Source organism: Cavia porcellus, unplaced genomic scaffold, assembly GCF_034190915.1.
Source record: "Cavia porcellus strain 051 isolate PalLab524CR breed Dunkin Hartley unplaced genomic scaffold, mCavPor4.1 scaffold_4, whole genome shotgun sequence".
NCBI lineage: Eukaryota > Metazoa > Chordata > Mammalia > Rodentia > Caviidae > Cavia > Cavia porcellus.
Genome location: NW_026947487.1, coordinates 21,862,355 through 21,889,718, shown reverse-complemented (window position 1 = coordinate 21,889,718; position 27,364 = coordinate 21,862,355). Strand labels below are relative to the sequence as shown.

Below are 27,364 nucleotides of genomic sequence, written 5' to 3'. Positions count from 1 at the left end.
TTGTAAATTAATATCAAACTACAAAAGGTTTTTATTTAAGACAGGGTCTTACTCTGTAATCCTGAACTCATGGTGATCCTCCTGCCTCAGTCACCTGAGTGCTGAGTTTACAGGCATCTATCACCGTGCCCAGCTCTAAAAGTAGATTTTTAAAAAACATGTTTTGAGAAGATTTTTCAAAGTAGATGAAGAAAAAGTTATAAACTTTGATTTTAGTAAGCTTTTTACGAAGATGATTGTAAGCTTCCTGGAATGAACTGACACACCTCAAAAGAAGTACAAGGACTAATAAATAAATAAGAGGTTCACTGACCATTAGAGATACACAAATTAAAACATCTTACCCCAGAAAGAGTGGCCATCAACAAGAAATAAAATAATAAATGCTGGAGACTTCAGAGAAAAAGGACCCCCCTGTGGAAGTGTAAACTAGTACAACCACTATAGAAATCAGTATAGAGATTCCTCAAAAAACTAACGCTAGAAATTCCATTTGATGCAGTATTACCCTTCTAGGTGTCTACCCAAAAGAGTTAAAGATATCGTATTATAGTGATGCATGCACAATCATGTTTATACCAGCACAGCTTGTAATCTGGGAAGCTGCCGATACATCCATCAGTAGGATAAGGGTTTCTTATATAAAAGAAAGCCTGTAATATTTAAGCTTGTGTGTCTTCTTTATTTCATTTAACATTATATTGTCCAGATAGGAGTATGCTGGTGTGACTCCAGGTAGAGTATGTCCTAGACATGAGGAACCACAACGAGTGATGTCTAGTGATCATCGAGGGTGGAAGGGCACCCCTAGCAGACCTGTAGGGAGATCCGTGATGTATACATACAACTGAAACACAAGCAAAGTTTTTAACATATTCTGGTTAGTAAACAACCATTATGTATTTTAAAGCAGAAAGTTAATGGCTTGACAAATGACAGTGCTCTTTATTGCTAGTGATGCATCATTCCATACTGACAATATGCTTGAGAAACACAATTTTCAGTGCATTGGTAGGGAATAAACACTGAAAAATGCCTACAGAATAAGATTTATCTGTTTCCTTTACCAAAATAGAACAAAGGAGCCAAAAACTGAGCTGAGAACTAGAATGGTAATTGCTATGAGGGCAACTGGATGCAAACACGGCTACCTGGATGTGAAGAACTGGACAAGCAATAAGGAATGGAGCTCAGAACATGAGACGACAGTGTTAAATTGGGACCTTTGAGATGGATTAAAATATTTTTGGCACAGTGACTTTCAGCAGAAGCCTTTTTCTAAGTATCACCAGCATAAATTTGCAAGATTTTAACAGTTGAAAATTAAGCAGACTGCAGTCATTTATTATCAATTTTATTAGGATACAAGACATTTTAAAATGAGAGTTAAAAAACATTTAATCACTTGGAAGTATAGATATTAGAGTTAAGTATAGAAAAATATAATGGCAGTTTATGTACACTTAAAAAGTGAACCACAGAAGTGAATAAGCAATGAAAAAACCTTTTGAGAATGACCAAGGAAGATCTCAGGAAAAAACCCCATGGAACTCTACAAATCAAAGAAGGAGATTAAGAAACAGGTAAGTCATGCTAAAGAGAGAATTGAGGAACTGGAAAACACAAGTAGATTACTCAGAAGATAACCAAGAGAAAAGAAAAAGAAAATCTAAAAAGCCTGAGAGGCTAACTGTGCATAATATTTGACTTCCCAGCCAAGAGACAATAGAGAGAATGAAGGAAAGGATCAATATTTGAAAACACGTTGGTGGAGAATTTTTTTTTTTTTTTTTTTTTTTTGTCTTTTTCCTTTTTATTGGTACTGGGGATCGAACTCACGACTGCCTGCTTGCAAAGCAGGCGCTTATGCCGCTGAGCTAAATCCCCAGCCCCAGTGCAGAATTTTTGAAACACATAAATATTTTAATTCAGAGATTCAGGACGTATAGTGAATCCCAAGTAGAAGTGGCCAAAATTAAGAATGTCATCAGGAAAACTATAGAGTTTTTCTCTTAGCAAATTTAAGAGACTAAAAAAAAAAAAAAAAGTGGAGCTGGTGACATTGCCTACAAGTTTGGTTATCCTAATCATGTTGTAAGGTGATTTGATTTAATGGTATAATACTGATATGAATAGGAAAGAATATGTATTGTGAATTAAAATCTAGTGGGATAAAATGAATGATCTGATTTTTAAAAAGATAAATTCAAATAGTGTGTTTCTGCATTTTATAAATAATAGTTTTAGATGTTGAAAATTTTGGAAGATGAAATGATTTGTGAAGAAAGTAGTATATTTAGTTTTAGATAGAACAACTTTGGAAAACAGTAGAATATTTAAATGAAAATTACAACTTGAAAGCCATGCTCATGAAAACCTAAAAATTTTCTGATGGATATTTTAGGAAAAAAAAAATATCTCCTCACAAAATTTTACTTTTTATATATTCAGAGTTGAAAGTGGTGGTTTCTCAGCATATAACCTACTTTTGACAAAAGGGATAATAGCATAAATTCCATTGCTAAAATAATTGGAAATTAAATTTGTGAAATTACTGTTTTCTTCTTAAATTAGCAATGGCAAGAGTGCAGGAAATAATTTTTGTAGAAATTCTTGAACATGGACACACATTTGTTGATTTTACTTCTAATGATATATTTTTAAAGCTATTGTATTGTTATCTCGCTAGGTTGGTAATTTAACAATGGAGCAATTAACCATGATGATAACGCATTCTAACAAAGCCTTATAACAGTAAAAACAGGTTAGTACTACCTCAGACTTTAGCTAGGGAGAAAAGACAAAAAAAAAAAAAAACAAAAACAAAAACACCCTTTTACTTGTACAAGAGAAACAATAATTTGTAAATCAGAGATGACTGTAAACAATGGTAAACTCAGGTTAAATTTGAGAAATGAATTGATCTTTCTTTGCTGGGCCCTACATTTTTCCCTTTCTTCTTCCCTTCCATGCATGTCTTTTTCCTTTTTTATTTTATGAATGTATTCTTCTAAAGGAGAAAAAAAATCTCTGATACTTCAAATTATATTTAAATTTTGGTGCATAATATTGCATGAAATAAGTAGATAGCAAGCTTACAACCTTTGTGTATAACAAGTGTGCAAATTAAATGAAACCAGCACTTCAGAAAGGTATGAAATTCAAATTACCTCCCTGATGGATAATGTTTTTTAACTGATTGTAAATTGCTGTTGATGTGAAGACCACTGACTGTTTTAAGTGTAGGGTTTTTGATTCTACAAGCCTTGTCCACTGAGTTCCGTGTGTTCTTGCTGCTTCCCACTGTGCAAACTATAAGGAAACCATCATTCTGGTGCCCAGTGCTGTCACAGGCGTGTGCTGAGCTCTGCGCATCATTGTTATGCGGGCCTCCATTCCTTTCCTGCTAAATTAACCCTGGAGCTTAAACTTGGATCTTAAATGTGTTGATATGAGGTGATAATCATACAAGCTCAGCAGTGAAATTGTATCAGATTCCTATAATAAAATGATCAGGATATCATTACATTAATTTGGGAAATGATTATTACATAAATCAGCCTGTCACAGAAAACAGACTTTTTTGAAATTTGTTATAGACTTACAGATTTTATTAATGACTTTTTGTACTTATAATTAATGTTTTTATCCTCTAAGTATGACATTTCATCTAATGGCTGTGATTGAGATGTTTGATTGCATTTTCCTATCTATTTAGTTTCTATTTCAAGCATTGCTTTTGGCTGTAATTGCCTTTTTGAGGTTTTCTTTAAAGTTGTCAATTACCCATGTTGGAATTGTTCTTGTAAAAAAAATTTGATATGGTCAACTTGTTGTGGGTCATTTAAAAATTTTTTTTAATATTATTTCTGTAACCTGACTTAATGGAGCATATTAGAAGCATTGGGACATTTTGAAACTTCAAGTGAGGAAATTTCCCATACACCCTATTGTTATAGTTAGTGTGATCTACCTATTTGAGAATTTTAAGGCTTGATATGCGAATAAACTTACAAATGCAAAGTCCTAGTCTTGAATGCGAGTTTAATTATAAACCCTATTTTACTTCATGCTAACATTAACATCCTAGAAAGATGACCAGATTTTTATGTTTTTTTGGTATGTTTCCAAATATTATGTCAAATTTATTATGCTCTTTTATTTCCCTTGTCACTGCTGTACTTACAGTCTTCTGTGTATTTGTAGAATGCTGTAATTAATCAGAGTTTAGACTTGGTGGTTAATTTCAGTGTTTATCGCCTATCTCTTGATGTGAAGATTACTTCCATCGCTATCTCAGTGTGTTCTGGCACACACACGTGCCACACACAGATAGCAGCTCTTTTTTAAAAAATGATATTGCTATGATATGATAATAAAAATTAGTGTGTTACTTAGACATCAGCCAAATGAGAGGATATTATTTTGTATCATGTTATATAACTTCTGTTTAGCACTGATGAAAAAATATATCTTGATTTGTAGGCTGACATTTTGTCAAAAAATTTTTATAACAATAATTTGTCTGTAACACATCAGAGGAACTGAATAATGGAGCTGTATCCTGTCATGATAAACTAATGGAGAATGTACAGATAAATGTCTTCATGATTCTTTGAAAGAAATTGCCTTGAAAAAAGTAACAAAATTCATGGTCATAAAGGTGAATGGCAGGCACTTCATTAGTATTCTCCTTGTGTTAAACTTCCTCCAGTCCTAGATATGTTCCTCCCATTGAAAGTAAGGAGGGACTTCACATCATCTCATTGAAAGTCCTCTCGGTGAGCTGTAACCATCTTAGTGAAAGTAACATGGGATCTTCAGTATTTAAACAATTAGGAATTACCTTGGAGAAGAGCATGAAAGAAGAAATGTTTCAGATTCTTGCTTTAAGAATAAATGATTAGTGTGAACTGAGGAAGTTTATTTACTGATGGTTTAAAGAACATTTTAGAATGTTTTATGTAAAGATGGCCATTAGGCAAAATAAAGGAACTCCTAAAGTAATGTCACAGTGAAGTCCTGGGTGGAGCAGATCTGTGAACCCAAGGAAATCATTTAAACTTTTTAGGTCTAGTGTGTGTTTCTGTTAAAATGGAAATTATATTTTAGCACTACCTCCTCCCATGGTGGCTTTTTAGAAGCAACTGATAGAACCCATGTCAGAGGGCCGCTTGGGCAAATGGTGTATGTGTAAAGTGACTTAAGAGACACAGTCCAGCCCTGAAGGTCCCCTTTACTTTCACTCTTCTTCCCCATTAGCATTCTCTCCCATTCCATTGCTTGCTATTTCCCAACACACGGTAAACGATACAAATCCAAGAAACTGCATGTTTGCTGTTGTATTTTTCAAGTGATCTTTATTGTGTAGTTAGGATTTTATATTTAAATGGCCTTAAAAACCTCCATATTTAAAGTACAGCCACTCCACACGACTGAGTTCTGTTTCATATCCATGGTCCCAAACCACACTGTTTACACGGAGAGTATTTACAGCTGTGTGAAATGAATTACTACTTTTTAAGCTGTTATACCTCAAGGAAGTTCATTTGATTCTTTCAAAAACAACTTTTAAAATAATTATAAGGAGTCTAGCTATTTTGCTCACCACTCTCAAAATTAATGGTTCTTAAAAGACAATTTTTGGGGGCTCTTAAAATATTACTTATGTTTGGATTGACCTGAAGAGATTTGTCTCCTGTTTTATAATTGTGGATATTACCTTTATTTTGAGAAGCTACTGCCCCCCCCTTTCACCCGGGGAGGGGGCTTAGAGTGGAGAGAAGGGATACGGAGAATTCTCAGCGGATCGTTTCTGCTGTGCTGCATCAGGGAACTGTGCAGTTGAGCCCAGAGAGCAAGAGCCCATTAGTCAGAGAGGTTGTCACTGAGAAGATTTGTGTTCTCCATTTTGGGGAATGTTTTAGAGTGAAGGACTCTCTATCGTTTATAACCATCAGGACAGGGTGAACTAACCTATAATTTGGGCTGATATATACCCCCAACCCCGCATGCATATACAAACAGACAGATAGACACACACACACACACACACACACACACACACACACACACACACAGAGCAGGTTAACAGGAAGTCATGTTTAGTACTGAGGACAAGGTGGCCTGAAGATATTTCTATGGCAACAAAAAGGCCCCAGCAGCTATCTGTCTTCTAGACTTGATGCTGTTTATTAGAGGCTGCCTGCTCTACAGACTGTAATTATCATTAGGTAGAAAAAGGTTTCTGAACGTGGGTGGATACTTGGCTGAAGCTTTGTGACTGATTTGTTTAGTACAGCTTTGAAATAAATTTCAAGAGAATATTAAGAATCTCAGATCACTATGCTATTTGTCTCTGTCGGTGAAGGCATAGCTAATTATAGGACGTTTGCTAAATGTGGGAGAAGTTTCTAACCAAACAATATAAGCAGTAACACAGAAACACAATTAAGAGCCATCACTGTATGTAAAGTGAATTTAGTGCATATGCACTTGGCTTGTTAGAAGTCAGTGTTTCTTTTAGGGAAAGGCACTTCAGTCAAAGTGGCTCTTGGATCACATTGTCACTCGAGTGTTTTCCAGGGTCTCTGATTCAGATTTATCTTCTGTTTTTACAAACAAAACTCAGAACTTTCAACATTTTCTTAATTTTTGGCATAAAATTTAATGTATATGGGCAAACAGTAATCTCCCTCTGATCAGGATGTGTTTGCACACACAGACACACACACACACACACACACACACACACACTATAAATGTTTCCTTACATTTATAGGCATGTTCAGTTTATCTAATAAACCAATACAATATCATTGTTAATGGAAAAATATGTAGAAATTAGACTAATTTTGACAGCAAAGTGATTTCACTTCTTTTCAAGAATAAAATTTCAATTATAGTGTTGCAAAAATTTATATTTTACTATATAATACTGTTACTGTTACTATTTTACTATATAATATAATACAATATAAAATATATTAGTTTCACCAGCAATACTCTGTGTATGTACTGGGGTTTTTCTTGAGTAATGATGTAATTGTATAACACCACATTTGGAAACAGTGCAATCATTTCATTACTATGTAGGACCCTGAATGCATTGCACTAATGCCTAAATTCATGCTATTATGATTATATTGAAAAATGTATTAGGGTGAATTCTCACGTTTTATACACAGTTGTTTTGGTAGCTATTGTAACTAGCAATTAATAAAATGTATTGGAAAGAGAAGTGATTAGGAACAGGATGGTGTTGTTGTGTATGGTATAATACAGGCTAGCATAAATGAATGCTCTCTTGATATGTGCAGGTCTAATTAGGTGTCAGCTCTTCTGTGCTGTGGCATATCATTGTTTTATTTTCATATATGGGTAGAATGCCTTCTGATGACTGGATCTGTGATCAATTTGTTGAACAGTCATAATTTGCTAAAGTATAAATACGAAAGAATTTTATACTTTTCAAAGTCTACTGAATTCCTATTATTGTCTTATAATCGACACTTGAAATACTTCCTATAACTTATTAGTGCTTTTTGGTTTATTTAAAGCACTGAAGCTTTGAGTTAGGTTCATAATTCAGACTGTATCTGACTATCAGCTCTTCTTTTCCCTTTTCGAAACACCATCAGAGGAGGAAAGTAAATTCTGCTGCTTTACCTTTCTGATCCTCACTTTGGAATGTACTGCAAGCTATGAAGCACTACATGACTGTCTTCTGGGTTGTTTCCTTCTCCCTTTTCTAATAGGTATGAGTTGAGAGAAGGTAATATAGAGAGCAGACTGCCTGATCTGGCTTGGTCTAGTTCTTTGCTGTGAGTGGCTTTAGTGATATGATGTAGAGAATACCTTTTGTTTCACCTTCTGAAAAGGCCCCAAAGAACTGTGCAGACTTGTTGCCTCTCAGTTGGCCAGTGGTCCCTGTATTCAACCTCCTTGGACTGAGTGTCCCTAGCTGGTGGCCTCCTGGGCAGCTCCATTGTGTAAGTCCCCTGATCTTGGACATCTGATGCTGGCATAACCCTTTTCATTGCAGCTCCTTGGGCTCTTGCCATCAAAATCACATGTTTAAAAGAAAAAGAGACAGAAAGAAAATTGTACCTCACAACCTCTTTCTGTTGGAGTTGCCTTATGTGATACAAGCCCAACTTCCTTCTACAGTGTGTCTTAATTCATGAACTCTTCTGTCACTCTAGTGCCAAAAGTGGGAGTATAGGCTTTGCAATAAACTAGCCACGCCTCTCATTATCTGTAGTCCCCCAACTCCTTTTTTCTTCATTTATGAATAGGTGAAAGGATAATCAATAAGGAGTATTGCTTACATGCATGTTTGGCCAAAGACTGAAATAAAATACTCGCTTCTTGCTGGTACTGCTGTATTTATGAGTCTACTGGCATCTATCCCTTTGCCTCTTAGGGTAAGCACATAATCACTGACCTATGGTCTCCCTACCTACCAGGGAAATGACACATAATTCTAGAATTTTCTCCCCCCCACCCCACCTTTTGTCTTTTCCTTAACTTAAACAAATAGCTCAGCTTTCGGTGATAGTTATGAATAGCACCAGGTTTTCTGCCACATCTTGAAATGATCCTGAGAGGAATGTCTGGCCCTAGATATTTACAACTCTCTTTAAATGGGAAGTGGTTTATCTCACTTTGTCTTCAGTATTGGGTTAGTGGACAAATCTAGTACAATAGGAAACATTCTACAAAAACCTTACAGTAAGATTTCCTTTGAGAGACTGAGGCAGAGATAAAGAGGTAGGAAGAAGGCTGGGAATGAGTTGAGTAGTGGTGGGTAGGGTGCTTGCATAGCATGCAGGGAGTCCTGAGTTCAATCCCTAGTACTGCAACAAACCAACAAGCAAACAAGTGAAACCAAAACCCAAATAAGCTAGCAACCAAGAGCACAAAGGAGAGGGGGAAAGGGGGGGAAAGAGAGAACATGGAAGGGGTATATGTCTCTATCCTTTTTGTATGAAATTTACTAATTTGGGGGGTCCCTTTTTAAATGCTAAATTTACTCTGAAAAGTTTACCATTTATTCCTTCCATGCACACCGATCATACAAAAGAAAGATTTTTAAATTAGAGGTATAGAAATGCTTTAGTGGGAAACATATGCAAAGAAGGCAGAGTATCCCAGATTTAAGAGGTCAAGGAAAGCATCCTGGAGGAGAGGAAGCCTGAGTAGGTGGCTAAAGCAGGGGCAGGAATTAGGCAGGTGATGGAAGAGACAGTCTTTACAAAGGACCAGGATGAAGATAGAATGTGGAACCTTGAAGCACTGAAGGTTCAGAGTAGACTCATGGTGCTTATAGAGCAAGTAGAGGCAAAAATGAGTTGTCTAACATGGTTTCAAAGGAACACAAAGAAATCAGATTATGAGAAACACTGGAAAATTATCTTGAATTAGATAACTACTGGAATATTTTAAATAGAGGTATAGTATCATGAAGTTTGGATTTTTTTTAAATTTTAGTTTTTTAAGATAGGGGTGTTGCTATGCAGTTCAGGCTGGCCTTTAATTCACTATGTGCCCAGGCTGGCCTCCAACTCACAACAGTTCTCCTACCTCTGCCTCCCAAGTACTGGGATTACAGGCACGGGGTCCCACACTCTGTGCAAGTTTGGGCTTTAGAAAGATTGTGGACTGAAGAAGTCAAGAAGAACAGAGATGAGCTAAGACATCATTGTTTAAATGCAGGGTGGCAGATAGCAGCTTCAAGTAGGGTTGTGTATCCTGTGAAGAGAAGTTGACCGGATATGACATACAATACAGCCTTCGCCCAGACCAAAATTTTTTTTATAAGTTTTAGATTTTGAAATGATAAAACACAGAACAACTAATTAAAAATTTTAAAGTTTCAGATCTCTTCATAAAAACCATTGTGTGACATTAAAAAGGAAAAATGTGTCCATCATTGAGGAGACTATATATATATATATATATATTCTTTTTAAATGAATCTTTATTAGTAAACATAATTTTTAGATGTTAACAAACAGTGTTGAGAATTACTAATTCTGAAGAAGACAGCTTAGATTCAGAGAAATTTTTCTGGACATTGAATTACTTCAAGAAAAGTGAGTTAGACATAGCAAGTTACTGGGCCTAACTTATGTTCCTCTAGTAATGTTTATATTAGCTAAACCTTTATGGGCTAATGTGAAAACACCACTTTCCCTGTCAGCTTTTTATAATGTGTTGGTCAAGGATATGGAGGCCCCCTGACTGTGTCCGGGATCAACAGTCACCATCACTATCCTCTGCTTGGGACATGGGAGATATTCAGAAGTTTTGTTCTTCTCAATCATGTGTATGTATATTGTTTAGAAAAAATGCAGTTCTTACTCACCAGCTAGTTTGATTTTATCAGAAAGAATTTTTCATCTGAAGCCTTAAAATTATTTAACTGGAAATTGTTTTGTATAACCTACTACCTAAAATTATAATGAACTTGAAGGAGGCAGCCTGCTTTGCTTTATAGATTTGGAGTACTTCAAGTGCTGGTTATTACTGAAAGTCTTAGTGTTCCTGAGTTCTTTTCCAGTCCTCTTTCATGCAAATTTTGTTTCCTAAGTTACCACTCCCACTGGCTTGCAGAGTTCAACCAAGGAGAGGCATTGCAAAGCAACTAGGAAGGTCAAAGAAGGGACCCAAAACAGGGCACTTTTCTTCGTCCCTGATACTGGCAGCGTTTTCAGCTGGGGTCACATCTGTGGGTACCCAGCTCCCTGGGAAGCCTCTGCTGTTGTCTTGCTTCCCTTGGATGGAGTTGTGACATTTCCTCCTTTTGTCTTTTTAGTTCTAGAAGTGAAAGTGATTTTTAGGCTTTTTACTGCTGTTAATCTGGTTTACTTCACTGTTCCCTTTTTTGGCTTGTCATCTGTTGTCACCTGCATTAAATTGTCTCCATTTAAGTACTCAGTAGAGTACCTCTTCTTGAATGGATACTGAATTACATATAAGCAGTGATTGTGTTTTCCTTTACTTAAAAAAATCTACAATATCTGGCATATATCTGACGATATCTGGCATAATCAATATTGTTGATTGAATGCATGATAAAACAGTGAAGCTGAGAAAAAAATGAAGTGATCAGATTACTTGCCAATATTCAGTCAACAAAAGCGAATGAGAAGACCCACACTATGTACTTAATTAAATTAACTAGGTCACATGAATTGTGTTTACTCAGTCATTATGAAAGATATTGCAGACAATCCTTTCTTGTGACCCAGTGCTAATTGGTGTGGCATTGCAGAAGTGTGGCTTAGGGATATTTGGAAGAGAGACATTTCAAAATAAGATCTTAGAAAGTAGACTTTGGAAAAAAAACCAAGAAAGTAAACTTTGGGGACTTAGCACTCAAGAAAATAGGAGATAAGAGGCTTTTTAAAAATGAACTTTAAAAGCGCTCTTTGAACAGTATATTATCTGAATCAACTTACATGGACAGCAAAAGTGTGGATTTGTATTTATTCTTTTTCTAAAATCATCATCATTACTATAATGTGACAATAAAAATTCAAAGTGGATTCTGGCTAAAAAGTAATAGCCTCATTCCACCCACCCTTATTTCCACAGATATAACCAAGGTCAGTGCTTCATTGCCACAGAGATAATGGTCTAGGCATATATTAAGAATATGCAGATTATGTGTTGCTGTGCAAATTGATTTTTCAATTTCTTTTCTCACTAAAATAATAATTTAGAACTCCTTTCTGTGCAGTCAGTAACTTAGTGCCTTCTTTAAAAAGTAGCTGCATAGTACTCTGGTGGGTGAATGCAGCAAATTTTTGGTCAGATTCCTTATTGATGGGTACTTGTTTTTTGGCATTGGCTTCTATTTTGGCAGATGTGAGCCTTACGCAAAAGAAGTACTCTGTGTGTGTGTGTGTGTGTGTGTGTACGCGCGTGTGCGTGTGCATGTGTGTATGTTGTCATGGTTAATGTTCCTAAATATCTGCTAAAATAGATAAAAATCTTAGTAGCCCTGGTTTCATACACAACTGGGTATTTGTGTAGGCATTTGATTGTAGCATTTTTTAAATCTTCAAGAAAAATTTTTTTAGGAAGTCCATCCTGAAGAAGAGGCATCCCATATTGAATAGTTTTGCTGACTCTCTGGCTCTCATTGATTCCTGTGATTTCCATTGGTTATTCCTCAGTATTATTCAGATTATGAACAAGGAGAGATTTCTTATGATGAAGAATTTGTAGTCTGTTGAATCAACACACTGGACCATAAGGTAAAACACTTGCCTTGAAGGAGCTACTTGTGCCAACACATAAATAAGATGAATGAATGCTTCTGTAAATTGACTGTCCATACCAGCAGTGAGGAGGCTGTTTTCTGAAAGGCTGATCATCACTTGTAAAATCATTGCTTCTCCTTTTGGGTCAGCGTTACTTTCTGTTAGAAGATAGAGAAGACTGGTAGAGTGCTGGCCACCATGTATCAAGCATTAGGTTCAGACTCCACCCTGCTTTACTACCCTCCTCTAGCCATATGTTACTTTTGTAGGAAGATGTCATGTTACATTGCCTTAGGATTTGTATGTAACTCATCTGCCTAATTCATTAAAAAATATGAATAGCAGTACAAGCTATCAGTGGAAACATCGTGGAAACATCGTAAGAAATCGAAGTTAAGGAAAACTTTAACATTCACCAGTTTTTGTCATCTACACATGGAATTAGCAAATACATTTTCACAGGAAGACAAAATTTAGGGTATGTAAACATGTCCAATCCAGGAAGAGGTTAGAGTGTGTGTCTTTGAAAACAAGAAAATGCATAATTATTTAAGAAGTGTTTGCTTTCAAACACTTCTGTGATTATGCCTGTTTTGAAGCTACCTTGGCCAAAAATCATTTCCCAAGTTTCTTGAAAATAGTACTTCTTTAGTCTATTTTGAAGTTTCATTTTTGAGGAGAAATAATTTACTGACTGTATTAATATAAAAAATTGAAAAGTGACCTGTTTGTCCCAATGTTAATGTATTTAGCTGTTCAGAGGAGAGGATATGATTTTTACTTTAGGTCATTCAAGGCAAGGGGGATTTTGTCTTTTACATAGTAATATGTGAGAGATGATGTCCACTTTTTAAATATATGAAAATATATTTTAAATAACATTTGGTTTCTCTTTTGACCAAAGCTTGCTATTGTGTTCTTTTCCTTTACCATAACATGAGAGTATATTTGTACATATGTGCATATCTTCTTAAAAAAATTAAGAGTTCTCCAGAGTTTTTGCTTTCAACTTCCTATTAGAAATGCTTCTGTTTGTCTTTTTACTTTTTTATGTGAAAAGAAATGTTGGGATAGCCTAGCAAAATTTAGGCCCTATTTTACTATGTCACCTAAAATTCAGATTTTTAAAAATGTTTCTGGAAGAGTTAAGCACTTTCATACTTTTTTTCATTTTTACTGACATTGTATTACTTACAAGTATAAAATTATTAGTTTCTTTTGAGTTCTACCTTTGAGAACAGATCATTGGATCATGCATTGGCCAAAGGCAAAATTGCAACAAATGTAATATAAAGATCAAATTGCTCTTATTTGTGATTTTCAAACTGTGTAACATCTCATTCCAAAAGGCCAGTGAGTGTTTTTGTGAGTATAGGGAAAGAGGGTTGATTTCATAGACAGCAAAGGGCCAAAAGAGTTGGTCATTTCAAAGATATTTTTCTTAGGGGTTAAAGTAGAGGAAACTTCCTTGCTGTTTTGACTCGAATTGACAGGAATTTCTGTTTTTGGCAAACTGGCCCATTTAAAAGTTCAGTTTGATTACAAGCACTTAGCATAAATAGGTGACTCTCATGGTCTTTCTGGAAGCTTGTGCAGGAGCCTGGTCCAACACAATGACCTCCCACTAACTGTTTAAAACGTGATAAAAGCCAATCAAGCAGATGTACATTAATATTTTAAAGATTTCACCAGAAAATTTAAATCTATTCTGTGTCACAGGATTTAAAATTATATATTAAAGAATTTACTTATAAGCAATAAAGTGATTTTTAAAAATAAGACAATGAAAGAAAAAGGACTTTTTCCTTTGAGAGAACATCTTGTTTCAAATGGGAGTTTTTTGCTAGTTTTGTGGAACGTATATTTTGTTTTCTAGTCAGAAAGTTGAAGCAACTTTATAAGATTGCCTTTTTACTCGTTGCTTAAAAAGAAGTATTTTTGGTGGTAATTTTTTTGAAGTGCAGCCCAAAATAAAGCTTGTAAAACCCATTACCCTGATCGGATGCTTATGTGAGACAGATGATAATAAATGTAGTTTACTAGGTGGGAAGTGTGTCAGAGGAAATCGATCATTCTTTATCGGATGATAATAAAGTACAGCTGAAGCTAGATATAAGCCTATTATGGACATGTTCAAAGACTGTTCTTGTGTTTTCTCTGCTGTAGGTGTACTTAACATCAGTATATGCCTCAAACTCACGATATCTTTATAACATTCATAATTTAGCCACAGAAGTACTTAGGAGAAATCTAAGAATAAGCCAAGCACTCTTCTCCTTTTATTGGGGGAAGTGCTAGGAATTTATCCCAGGGCCTTGTGCATGTTAATCAGGTTCTCTACCACCCTACCTCTTTTATTTTTTAATTTAAAGATGTAAAATTTTATTTTCTATTATATACCTTCACAACTTGTTTGAAAAAGTGTGATTGTATTTAGTTCCTTTTGTTTCTTTAATAGTCTAAAAAGCCAGAGGAACACTAAATAAAATAAATAAATAAATTAGGCATAGTGCGTATTTTAAATTTTATTTTGTTTTTATTTCTTACATTGATGTTTTAGTCTATTAACTTTACATTATCTTTGCTGATACTTTTTAATGTTCATAAATGTAGGGATACTCTTGCTTCTCTTGAATAAAGGACAGTCTTTCAAAAGTTGGGTATTTTGAAAGAATGGGAAAGATTATATGCATATACGTATACTCATATATGTATGGATGTATATATATTAGATAGATAACTATACTACTAATCTGTTCATCAAAAAGAATAGTTTGTATCTTCATTGCATGTTCATTTTTATGCCTAAATCTTGTAATCTGAACAAGTACTTTGAAGAAAACAATATGCAATATATTAACTAGTATAAATTTCCTATTGTTTTGAAATTCTGTATTATTTTTACCTTTTTTTTTCTGTTTTTTAAAAAGAAGTTGGTATTTTACTATACACCTCACATTCGTCATTGGATTTTTTTTTTTTTTCCTTTTTATCGGTACCAGGGACTGAACTCACGACTGCCTGCTTGCAAGGCAGGCGCTTATGCCGCTGAGCTAAATCCCCAGCCCCGTCATTGGATTTTCTATAGATACATTTTAGCAGCTGGTGATTAAAATCACTATACATGGCTAGTGAGAAGAACAGAGTAATCCCTTGGAATTTAAATTTTTATGGTACAATTTTAAAAGAAAATTAACCTCTCAGATTTCCAATTTTTTGGATTTGTGGAATAAGACCATGTTGTAGACAGTGGGAGTTACTGTATTGCAGATGCCTACCCAAGGTTTCAGAGATAGACTGCTCCTTAGAGAGATTTGTACTTTAGACCCCAATAACATATATCACTGCAAAATGAAGGGATAGAAAAACTGGAGATTTAACTGTAAACTATGTGTACACATTTATGTATATCTATTTGATGTTGGTATTTTTCATGTAATTCTCTATTTCATACATAAATATCTGCCTGTCTTGTGATTTTTCTGTGCCTCTGCTCAACCTTCTGATCATCTTCTAAAAGATGGACAGTGGTATGTGAATCAAAGTGGATTGTACTAGAAACTGTAATGAGAAAAGACCAAAGATATCAGACAATACTTGCAAGTGTAAATAAATCAGCTTGGGCCTAACGTAACCTACAAAATCCCATTTGCTTACAAAAATCAGTGTCTCTCTTATCTTTTAGCAGATTTCAATGAACACATTTTTAGAATTTTTAGTAGTTTCGGTTGTTTACCATAATTTCTGAGTGACTTAAAATGCAATGAAATCTTCATAGTTTAAACTTTTTCAAGATAAACAAAGAACACAGTGCTTAACAGAGCATAACAGACAATCAAGATTTGAGTCCTCAGAAGTCCCTAGATTCTGATGGGATTTCTTACATTTCAAATGACATAGAAAGAAAGATTCATAAAGCATAAAAAATGGTTTATCATCTGTAGAATGGTGTTTCTTTCTTAACAGTCCCAGTAAGACATGTGCACATGTCCCCTCCTCTTCGTGGCAGTTATTTACCATATTGTTTTTAAGACATCAAAGCACAGTAATCTCTTTTTACTAACACATGAAAAAAGAGCAAGGTCTGCTGTTCAACTAATAGAACGTTGTGTGAAACAGTGAGTGAAAGAATTGTAGATAGCATGGGAGTCATCTTTAGTACTTTGAATAGTAGCAAAATCCACTTTCTGCGTCAAAAACCTTCATAATTAAAAGATAGTTTCAATGATTTAGCAGTGCTGCTATAGTAAAAATACAAGTTTGAATGCCATTGCGGTCTAAATTATTTTATTTGATTTATCTGAAATTATAGTTTTTATCAGATGCAGATAATAATCAGTAATCAAAATTAATTTATACAAGGGTCAAAATATTATTATGTTTTATCGTTTTCCATTATGCAGTCCTTCAGTTTGGTTTTTCTAACAGAACACTTTCAGAAATCATTTTCTTATTTATGGGCACATAAATCTGTATCCTGAAGTTCAGGAAGACATTAACAGTCTTTTAGAAGAACAGATGAATAGAAATAACTTCTTTTTAAAAAGTGTAAATGAACTGAAGCGTTTTAAAAAATGAAGTTACTTTGTATTAACTTCACTAGCTATAGTTAATTACATTATTTTTAGTGCCATAAATGATTAAACAATTTACATGAGGTTACATTGGGCAGTTATACTTGTCCAATAACACATGTATCACCAGTTTCTATTTTTGGTGCTTTTAATGTTTTTAATGATGATAATTAACTTCGTGTGAGTATGAGGTCAGGAGTCTGTTTTCTGCGTTCAGAAAACGGGGCTATCCCAGAGCATCGTGCTTGCTGGGCACGTACTCAGCCACGGAGCTCTACCCTGTCCCTGTGAGTGGGCTTGATCTGGCTAGAAATAAAACATTTTATATATGTATGAAATTAATTTTTTTTTACAATATGCCATTTTGAAGCATCCACTGGGTTGGATATTCTTGTGATAGAGCTATTGACCTTATACAAAAAAAGCCTTGCCACGTGGTTTATTACTATCAGTATATTTGTCCTTTGGTTGCTAATGAACCCAGATTTTCTGTCACTGAGCACAGATTCATGAGGAATTAAAGAACGCCTAGACAGTACCTGGGGAGAATTTGAGAGATTCTGAGTACTTCAAGCTCATGTATAAAACTGTCTGACTATCTCGTAGAGTGGCAGACCTCCCACATCTGAAATATTGTTGACATGTTGAGGGTAACTGGCATTCAGAGGCTAGAATTTCACTCTTGCTACCTTGTAATACATCCATAGATTTGTACTTGGTGACTCTTGTGCCAGGTTGGAACCTGAAGAGCAGAAATACTGGTTTCACCTTGCTTCATTACCATCCATCAAAGTTGTTACTTTCTTTTTTTGTTGGGGGGGGGGTGATACCGGCCATGAAACTCAGGATCGTGTGCTTGCCAGGCAGGAGCTTATGCCTCTGAGCTCTATCCCCGGCTCTCTTTAGCATTTTGACTTACCTCAGTAAGCAACCTTCATCATGATTCTGGAGCCACAGCCGTAGGAGTCATCCTTGATTTCCCTCTTTCGTGATCTTTGCATCCAAACATACTTTTTGTCTAGACTGATTTCTGTCCCCTTCTTGCTCACTCAGTCTCTCTAGTACCATCCCCCCTGCTTTCTTCCATTTCCTCTTGCCCCTTTCACTCACCTTCTGCATTGTTGTTTCCTGCAGTGAAATCTATGACAGATCAAAGATGTGGCAGGTCCAGGGCTCCTGCTGTCCAAGAAGGTTTTACTCAGGAAGCACAACTTACACAGACCGAAAGTAAGATGTGCTCCTGCAAGAGGACATTGACACATCCCTTCTGCTGAGGAAAGAGGCTAATACTGGCACAGCTGTGCTTTAGATAGAGCAGCACATTTAATCAGCAGAACAACTTTAGGTGATAAATGAATATTTTTCATTTTCTTGATGAGAAAAGAACTCCATCTTATTTGAGAGATCAAACTGTAGATAAACTGAGTTTTTGTTCTGTAAATCTTTAGAAACTGAATAGGGGGATGAAAGTTGTGACATAATGACCCAGAAGAAACTGGCTTTTTTTCCCAACTGTATTAAATGTGGGGAAGATGCCTCCAGATGACACTTTGCAAACACTTGTAATTATGTAACTGAGTGCCACTCCATTTTAGCTGTTTGTACTATAATAAAACAGCCATTCAATACACAGTACGAATGGGGCTCATATTATCCATTGTCAATAGCACACGTCCTGAATTTAACATCCAATAAAATTTAATATGATGTTCGTAACATGGTAAAGTGAATTAACTATTTTATCAGCTGTCCATTGTAGAAAAATGTCCTTCCTTCTGTCACATTGTTTGTTAAGTTTACTAGCCATGCACACATACCTGGTTTTCATGTTGAGTTATAAGCTCCTTGACAGAGAAATGCGTATATATCTTTCCTTTATTCTGAAGTGCTATGCCCAAACTTAACAATAATTACATATTTAATAGATAGAGGTTGGGCTAAATTAAGTATTTTACTGCCGCTGATTCAGTTTCAGGCCAACAGTGTCATCTGACCTCTTTTGAGTTACTTATCCTTCCCTGGCATATATATGCAGTGTACACCACCCTACACACACAAAACAAGAAAGAAAAATACCTAAGTATGTTACCTTGTAGCCCTTTAAATCAGTTGGTTTTGTAAGTAAGGTAAGTTACCGATTTAACAAGGATGTTTAAGTCATTTTGTTTTCCACAGTACATTTCCAAGGACCTACAAAGAAGAATCATTTTTCTCGTGTAAATAACTTTTTATTTTCTAAGGTGATTATTGGTGTTCTTATTGAAGTTGCTTTTGTAATAAGAAAACACTGTAAGACATAATCTTTTATTTAACAGCTATTAACTTCAGGATGCATTTAAAAAGGGGACAATATAATGGTGGTGTCATTCATAGTAATTATTTGGAGAAAGAATTCTCAATCTGGCAAGCTTCCCCACAGTGATTGAATTAGTAAATTTTACATTCAAAGATGTTTGTTTTAATTCCCCACACGGCAGTTCACAAAGACTGTAATACAACAATACAGTGAAAGAAAAACGAGAATGAGTATGGCTCCTGGAAGACTCCTCTTCCCTCTCCTTCCGTTGGCTTCCCTTCCCTGAACTGGGGATTTAATCCAGAGTCTTCACAGTGAGCTACATCTCTACCCCTTTTTAAATTTTGAGATAGGGTTCTGCTAAATTGTCCCACCTGAGCTCACACTTGTGATTGTCCTGCAACAGCTTCCCCGTACACCACGCTGCTTGACCTCTTTATTTTGTGACGAATTTTTTCAGTCTCATAAAGGTAACATAATACCGTATTACTTATTCCTCTATTACCATGTGAAGTAAAGACTGGAAGAACATTCACAGTCATGCTCTAGGACCAGGATTGGATTTCTAAAGTTACCTGAAATTTGCAATGGAAAGAAAGTACAATAGAAAAGAAAGTGCCATAGAAAAGAAAGTGGCCATTGTTAGGTTTGTCAGTATAAATGAGACCTTACTTGCTATGGGTATGTTTCACGTTATCGGATGAGCAACATTTGATTTTTTTTTTTTTTTTTTTTGTTATATTCATGTTAGGAGTTCGTCAGATAGATTTTAGTTGTTTTTTGAAGGAATAAATTGGTTGCAGTTTTTTTGCTTTTGTCATATTAATTTTAAGAAAAATATATCTTGCTAAAAGTTTATTTTGGGCTGGGGATTTAGCTCAGCAGCAAAGTACCTGCTTTGCAAGCGGGTGGGTGGTCGTGAGTTCCATCTCCGGTATCAATTAAAAAAAAAAAAGGTAAAACCTTATTTTGCTATTTTAAGCTCTTGGAAAATTTCGAACAAAAAGTAATGTTTTAAATATTTGTATCCCCTGCAAAAATAGCATTTGATGAATCTACATGATTAAAATTCAAATGTAAAAGTGAAATCTATGTTTTTGTAAATAGTGGTTTATAATTTGGAATTGTAAAACTTGAATAGTTTTTACTGTTTTATCTTTTCTTTCTACAGCATGCTTGATTTCTGTTTAATTTTTATTTGGCAGTCGCTCTAGAAATTTGACTTGTTTTTTAGAACTTCAGAGAGCATGTTTGAATTATTAGTGACGATAAATAGGCACTAAAAGTTCTAAACTAGTTTATATATAAACATCTTTAGATAAGAGAGTTAATTAAAATTAGATGCATGCTATATTTTTAATGTAATAACAAAGTAACAGACTTACTATTGTCTATTCTTTTGAAAGGCAGAGGGTCTTTATAGAGTTTTTTTCTGTAACCAGATCAAGATAGTTTCCATCCTTATTATTTCTGTTAATTGTATTAGGTTTCTGATTTAAAAAGAAAAACACACCAAAAAGCACCACCCTTGTAGAATACAGCCACAAAGCTGGAATTTAGACAAATTGTCAAAAAAAAAAAAAAAAAAAAAAGTCTCATTCAGTTACCTGTGAAATAAAAGCCCCATTAGGTCTTCAAAACCCCATTTACTTAATCTTAATGTGAGTTTTAGCCACATTTGTCTTCTGCTCCATCTCTTCAGTGTAGTTTTAAATCTACAAATTGGGACTGCAATGGGCTAGAGGCATCTGCAAGTAGCAGGAAATGGCCCAAGGACCTTATCACTGGTAGGAGGCAATCCTGTGAGGAGTGAGGACTCTTGGGGACTTTGAAGGGGAATAATGGGACTTAAAATCTTACTTCCACACACACTGACTGGTGATCACCATGCAGACTTGTGATATAAGGCAATAAACCAAATTTGAATTCTCTCTGACTCATTTAACTCTCTTAGTCTGGGCTAACACTAATCAAGTAAGTTGAAAAGTCTAGCATTTGTTCATTTGGAGAAGAAATGCAAAGTTCACAAAGCATTTCCTGTCTCAGGGTCTTTTATAAAATTGGAGTGGCCAGAATGTAAATAATTAATATCAGGTGGACTGCGTCCATGTGGACCAGAAAACAAGTCACCTGGTGCTCACTACGCAGTGCCTAGTCTTATGGGAGCACTGACCATACGCTGAGGAAGCTGGGTGTCATGTCTAGGCTGTCTAGTCTGAGGTCAATGAGAAGCCCAAGGAGTTAAGGAGCTTGTGAGGAAACAGAATAGAGCAGAGGTCCACAAACCTGTTTTGCAAAGGAGTAATCAATAAGCATTTTAGGATGTGCAGGACACATGGCCCATAAACCCTCCTTAAAAGGTTCAGGGCTGTGGAGTTCTAGAAAAGCAGCCCTAGACAACATGTCAGTGGGCAGCCATAGATGTGTTTAATGTCCTTTATTTGCATAAATTAGCTGGATTTATCCACAGGCCCCTGTTTGTGAAACTCTGGTATAGAGAGGTTACCTTAGTACTAAAACCCTCTGTTGCTTAATTTAGTGATTGCTTTGGTTAATATCCTCATAAGATTGATCTGCCAGATACAATGTAATTAAAATTGTAGACTTTTGTGTACCTTCTCTTATTTGTATTCCTTTCTGTTTAAAAAATTCTAGTTTTACCATGTGTTTTAATATCTGATCTATGCTTTCTGTTATGAAAAAATCCAACATTTCTTGCTTACAGTTTGATAGCATTGACCTGCAAAGTATAATTACATCTATCTTTTGTTATATTTTCTTTCCCTGTCTGGTTAGTGCCGTATTGTTGTAGTAGAGAATATCCTGAGGTCACAAAGGTATCAGCAAGCTGTAATATCTGAGCTGGCTCATACAAGGATGTGAAAGCAAAAATCATACTTTGGATACAAGAAATAGCATAAGCAAAGGGTGGGGGCTGTAGCTTAGTGATAGAGTGCTTGGCTAGCATGTGTGAGGTCCTGGCTTTAGTTTCCAGCACTAGGAAAAAAAGACGAACTAACGTGAAAGACAGTATAATACTTAACTGAGCACCAAGCAGTTCCTATCTTTAGTAAACATGGCATTTAGGGAGTATTATAGGCTTGTCCTTTGTCTTTTGGTGGGTTTTGTTTGTTTGTTTTGGTTGTCTGTTTGTTTGGGGAGCATACTGGAGAATGAAGCAGGGGCCTGACTAGGTAAGAGTGCTAGGCATGCACTCTTCACTGAGCTACACCAGCCCATTTTAAAATTTATTTTGAAAATGTCTCGGATTGTTGCCTTGAACCTTGTGATCCGCCTATCTGCATCTCCTGAGTAGCTGAAGTTAAAGGCATAAGCCTTTAGACTCAGTTTGTCTTGTGTGTTCAAGTGTCTTTTTTTTTTTTTTTTTTTTTTTGGTCTTTTTCCTTTTTATCGGTACTGGGGATCGAACTCAGGACTACCTGCTTGCAAGGCAGGCGCTTATGCCGCTGAGCTAAATCCCCAGCCCCTTCAAGTGTCTTAATTGACATTCTGTAAACTACAGAGAGTTCTTGCTCTTCTGTGGAGAACACATTCCTTTCTCAGCCAAAATGATGTTTTTAAAATGTGAGTGTTAGCATAGCACACCTATTTTCAGTGGCTTCCTTTTTAAAAGCCCAAATTCTTGCCATCTCCTGGAAGTGCAGTCTTGCTTGGTTTCTCACTCCATTCTGACCTCTATTCCTCCTGTATTTCCTGCTCCACCTCTGCTGTTCTTGGAATTCCTCACATCCATCACAGAGGCTGGGTCCCCTGTCTGCAGCTCCCTTCACTAGGATACCAGCCATGTTTTATCCAGATTTCAGGCTGAATCTCACTGTATCAGACAAACCTCCTCTGAACAGCCCTTTCAAGTAGCTCTTTCTCCTGTGTCATTCTTGGGATCCTTTTCCTGCCTTATCTTTTTATGTGAGATCATCTTTCTTTAGGAAATTAACTGATACTGCTTTAGAGGTTGGACTTCGAAATCATGGTGAACCAGGAGGCAAATGAGGATTTAACTGGAACCATGGCTGAGGAATTCTGAGCAGTATATAGCACAGAATAAATTCTGGTAACTCAAGCCAGAAATAATGCTAACGGAATTAATAGAAGCTTTATACTTCCTTTCATTTTTCTTCATTCTCTTTTACTTTTGACTACTTAGAAAAGCTTTATGCTATGCCCATATGAAAAATCTAGTTTTAATTAAGAATACTAAGCTTTTACGGTAAAGTTTTTTGTCCATATTGCCCCTGTAGAGGAAAAAAAAAAGAATTTTCACTTTTTATTAGTCTTGGAATAATTTTATGTGATTATCCATGTAGAATATAATTTTCTGTTGAAAAAAATAAAGCTTGTAGAGTAAGTAATTTAATTAAATTTACTTTGAGTTCATGCTTTTCCAAAACCAGGAGTCAAGTCAGTGTAACTCTTTATGACCCATTAAGAGTCTAAGATTCATGAGAAATACCCATTAACACTGTTTCATACTTGAAGGTCAAAGGAAAATGCCAACAGAGTTATTACTGTTTTATCATGAAGTTCTTTATGACAGATATAGTAGTAAGAAAAGTAGGAAGTAGATTATATAAAATAAGGATGTATTAACTGTGCATGTGTCTGTTTGGGTAGGGAGAACATTCCAGATCCCAGGAAGGAAAAAACCAGACAACTATTTTATGTCAGCTAAATGTTCCATGTACCTTGATTCCTTCTGGGTCATAAGATGTAGTGTACAGTTACCTAGATGAAGTTTGTGAGAAACTAACACAGGAATGTTCTTAGTCATTCTAGTTGAGAGTCAGGAAACATTTTAAAAATTCTCTCTCTGTCTCTGTCTTCTGTCTCTCTCTCTGCTTGCAAATCTATCTATCTATCTTCTATCTATCTATCTATCTATCTATCTATCTGTCTATCTATCTATCTCAAACAATGTACCATGATAATGAATTGCTTAAAAGAGAATACTTAAATAACACACTAATGCATACATTGTAATACTTTCAGCTTTGTTATTAAATTATGTATTTATGCCAAAGGAAACTACCCTGGTCACCTTAATGTATGCTAAGGGTTACTTTGTTGGCATAGCCAGCTTTTTCCCATAGGTAATACTTGATATTCTGGGCTAGCTGAAAATTTTATTTGGCATGTACTTTATTCAAAATGTAAGCGAAAATGTAGAATTATGGGAAATTTTGTTGTCTGTGGTACAAAGTATGATAATAAAAAGTCCTTCAGAGAAAAGTACAAAGCAACTTTAAATTGATGGCTAATAATTTGATGAATTTTTAAGATATAAAATGTTCTTTCTGCAATGTTGATGACAAGGGACGAAATAGCCATGTTGCTGCAAAACAATGAAAAATAAAAATCTCTCGATTCTCTCACCTTTCTCCGTTGCTATGTTACCCTTATCAACAGGATCACACATATGTGTATGTGTGCACATTCAAACTTCATCTTGACGCCACAAATTAGAATTATTCTTAAATAGTGCAGCAAGGGCTGATTACAATTGAGAATGAAACAGAATTTTTATAACTATAAATATAGTGGCTTGTTCTGCTTCTTTGCAGTTTAAGAGATCAAATTCAGGACCTTGTGCTTGCTAGATAAGCACTGTGCCACTGGCTGCATCCATAGCCCAAACCACACTAACATTGAAAAGAGATGAAGGTAAGACTTTTGAAATCAATAGCAAGAAAAGATACTGCTTTACAAAGATAACACCAACTTCTCTCTGTCAGCAAGGGCAGCTCAAGACAGGGGAGTAATATTTTCAAATTCTTGAGAGAAAATGTCCACGTAAAGCTGTGTGAGAACTTGCCATAATTCTGTGAAATGTTTTCCAGAATACAAGCAAAAACAAGGACACTTTGGAGTGAACAAGAACTAAGACACCTAAATAAAGTAAAGGCAACATTCATAATACTTGAGGAATAAAGAGAAAAATCTCAAAAAGATGATCTGAAAAGTAAAAAGGAATGATGACTAAAATGGGTAAATATTTCATAAGTTCATACCCATTTTCTTCTTACAGTACCACCACTAATGTTTGACTCGTGGGATTTTTATAAGACAGTAAAACTAAAACATTGAGCTATAATAGCATTTTAAATTCAGAGAAAGATATTGGGAGTTAGTTTCCAAATGTCCTTATGTTGGTTGTCTATGGCCTTATTAATTAATAATTCTGGGTTTAAAAAACAAAAAGCATAAAAGAATAAGAAGACATTACATAATTCTCCAAACTAGCAGTGTAGGGGGAATATGTGAGACAAGCAAACAGTAAAACAATTTTCCTTGCTTTATCTGAAGTTAGAGTGAGTACACAAAAAGACAGGACAAACAGAAACCAAACCGGTGGTAAAAATAAATTAAAATGTAACTACTTATAATAGATGCAAATAAATGTGGTGACCAGAACTCTGGCTGTCGTCCAAGATTCATGGTCCGTGGCCTTGTGACTGTGGTGGTTTCACTCCTGCGTTTGGGTTATGCTGCACGGACAGTTGACCTCAAGAGAATGGGTCTGACTAACCCAGTTGAATCTCAGAGGATCAGACCTATTCACATGAACCTTTAAAAGAAAAAACGTTTTCTCTGGTTGACCTGAAGGAATGTCTTAAAAAGGAAAAACTTTGGAAAGTTAAATCTTAGAATGGGAAGACTCAGAATACCACTTTGTAGAGTGGGAAGGCGACCTCTGACAGCTGGGAACAGTCTCGGCTAAAATATGTTGGACTCTGAATCTGAGTCCGTGAGATAATAAATCTGTGTTGTTTTAGGCCAATATGTGTATGCAATAATTGAAAACTAATACGATGGACTGCATGTGAAAGACAAAAAAAAATCATGAATTTGGATTTAAAAGGGTAACTATATATGGTTCACAAAAGACCACCTTAACATCAAAACAAAATTTGAAAATAGGACATGCAGAAGTCTGCCATGCAAATGCATCCATTTTATTTCAGTCCATTCCGATATTAGCATGGAAAATATAGGTAGAAATAGAGTTTTACTGTGTGTAGTTTATGAGGACAGTATAGCAAGTTGAAGCTTTTTAGCAGTTTTAAAAGTAGTGTGAAAATAATAAACAAGATGGTTTGAATATAAAAGCCACGTAGAGGTCAGTTATTGTTAAGTCAAGCCGGAGACACAAATAAAGATTAGTGATTATACAATACAGTAAGATGAATAGAATACATATATACAAATTCTTTTGTCCAACAATTTAGAAAGCAGAAATGTCTTTTCAAAGATATAAAATAATTACAAAGTGGAACACACAGTAAGTGAAATTCAAATTTTTAAAAAGTCATCGCTTTCTAGTTACTGCATCTAATTAGTTATAGCATTAAAATATTGAAATCTAACATCTTTATATGTTGTTTATAAGTCTGACAAAAAATTACAGTGGAAATTTACAGAAATATTTAGTACTGTATGATAAAACTATATTTAAATTTGTTGTATGTTGTAAAACTGGCATTTATAAACTTATAAGGGAAATCATATCAATTTTAAAAAAGAAATGCTAATCATAGACATTTGTTTTATTATGTTGCATAACTTCCCTGGGTCAATTGTATTCATTTGCATATATCAAATATTACAAAAGTTAATTTATTCAAATTATCTTCTAAACATACTGAATAGTCCATGATCTTTTTAATTTGGCAATGATTATTCTGTTCTCTTCGTTTAAGCTCTCGTTTGCAAATGGAACATGAAAAATTAAGATGACCAATATAGATACAGTTTGAGTAAATAATAAATTGTTTTTGAGGGTGTTTTTTGTATGTCTCATCATTGAACTGTTCAATAAAAGTATGATATTTAGCAATGGCTCTAAATATTTGCAACTTTATAAGGGCAAAGAGCTTTATTAATTACTTAATTAATTTTGAGACCAAATCTCAGCCTGCTTGCACAGAACCTTCATCCTGCCCAGATTACTCTTGGACTCCTTGACTCAGGTGATCCTTTTGCCTCAACCTACCAAGTAGCTGGAGATTTGAGGTGAATGTCATTGTAACTGATTTTAAAAGCTGTAAATTGTTTTGGTTTCCTTTAGTTTGTATCATATCCAGAGAACATTTTAGTGAGGTCTTAATTAAATTAACCGTAAGCCAATGTCCAGTTCTCCCATGTTGATTGACTTGAATGTGTGATGGGTTGACAACTGGTGGGAAACTTGTAATATCCAGCTGAAC

General features: G+C 35.2%; 1 protein-coding gene across 10 annotated transcripts in view; it reads left to right on the top strand.

The window, feature by feature from the left end:
- The window catches only part of Klf12 (KLF transcription factor 12), a 390,323-nt gene that overhangs the window by 206,247 nt on the left and 156,712 nt on the right, over nt 1–27,364 (top strand). The window contains exon 4 of one of the 10 annotated variants that reach the window (XM_063246843.1): nt 24,722–24,821. The exons of the other annotated variants lie outside the window; for them this stretch is intronic. Coding sequence (XP_063102913.1) covers nt 24,816–24,821 — 6 coding nt within the window. The 5' untranslated portion in view covers nt 24,722–24,815. The remainder of the gene's footprint in view (nt 1–24,721; nt 24,822–27,364) is intronic. 10 annotated transcript variants of the gene reach the window in all.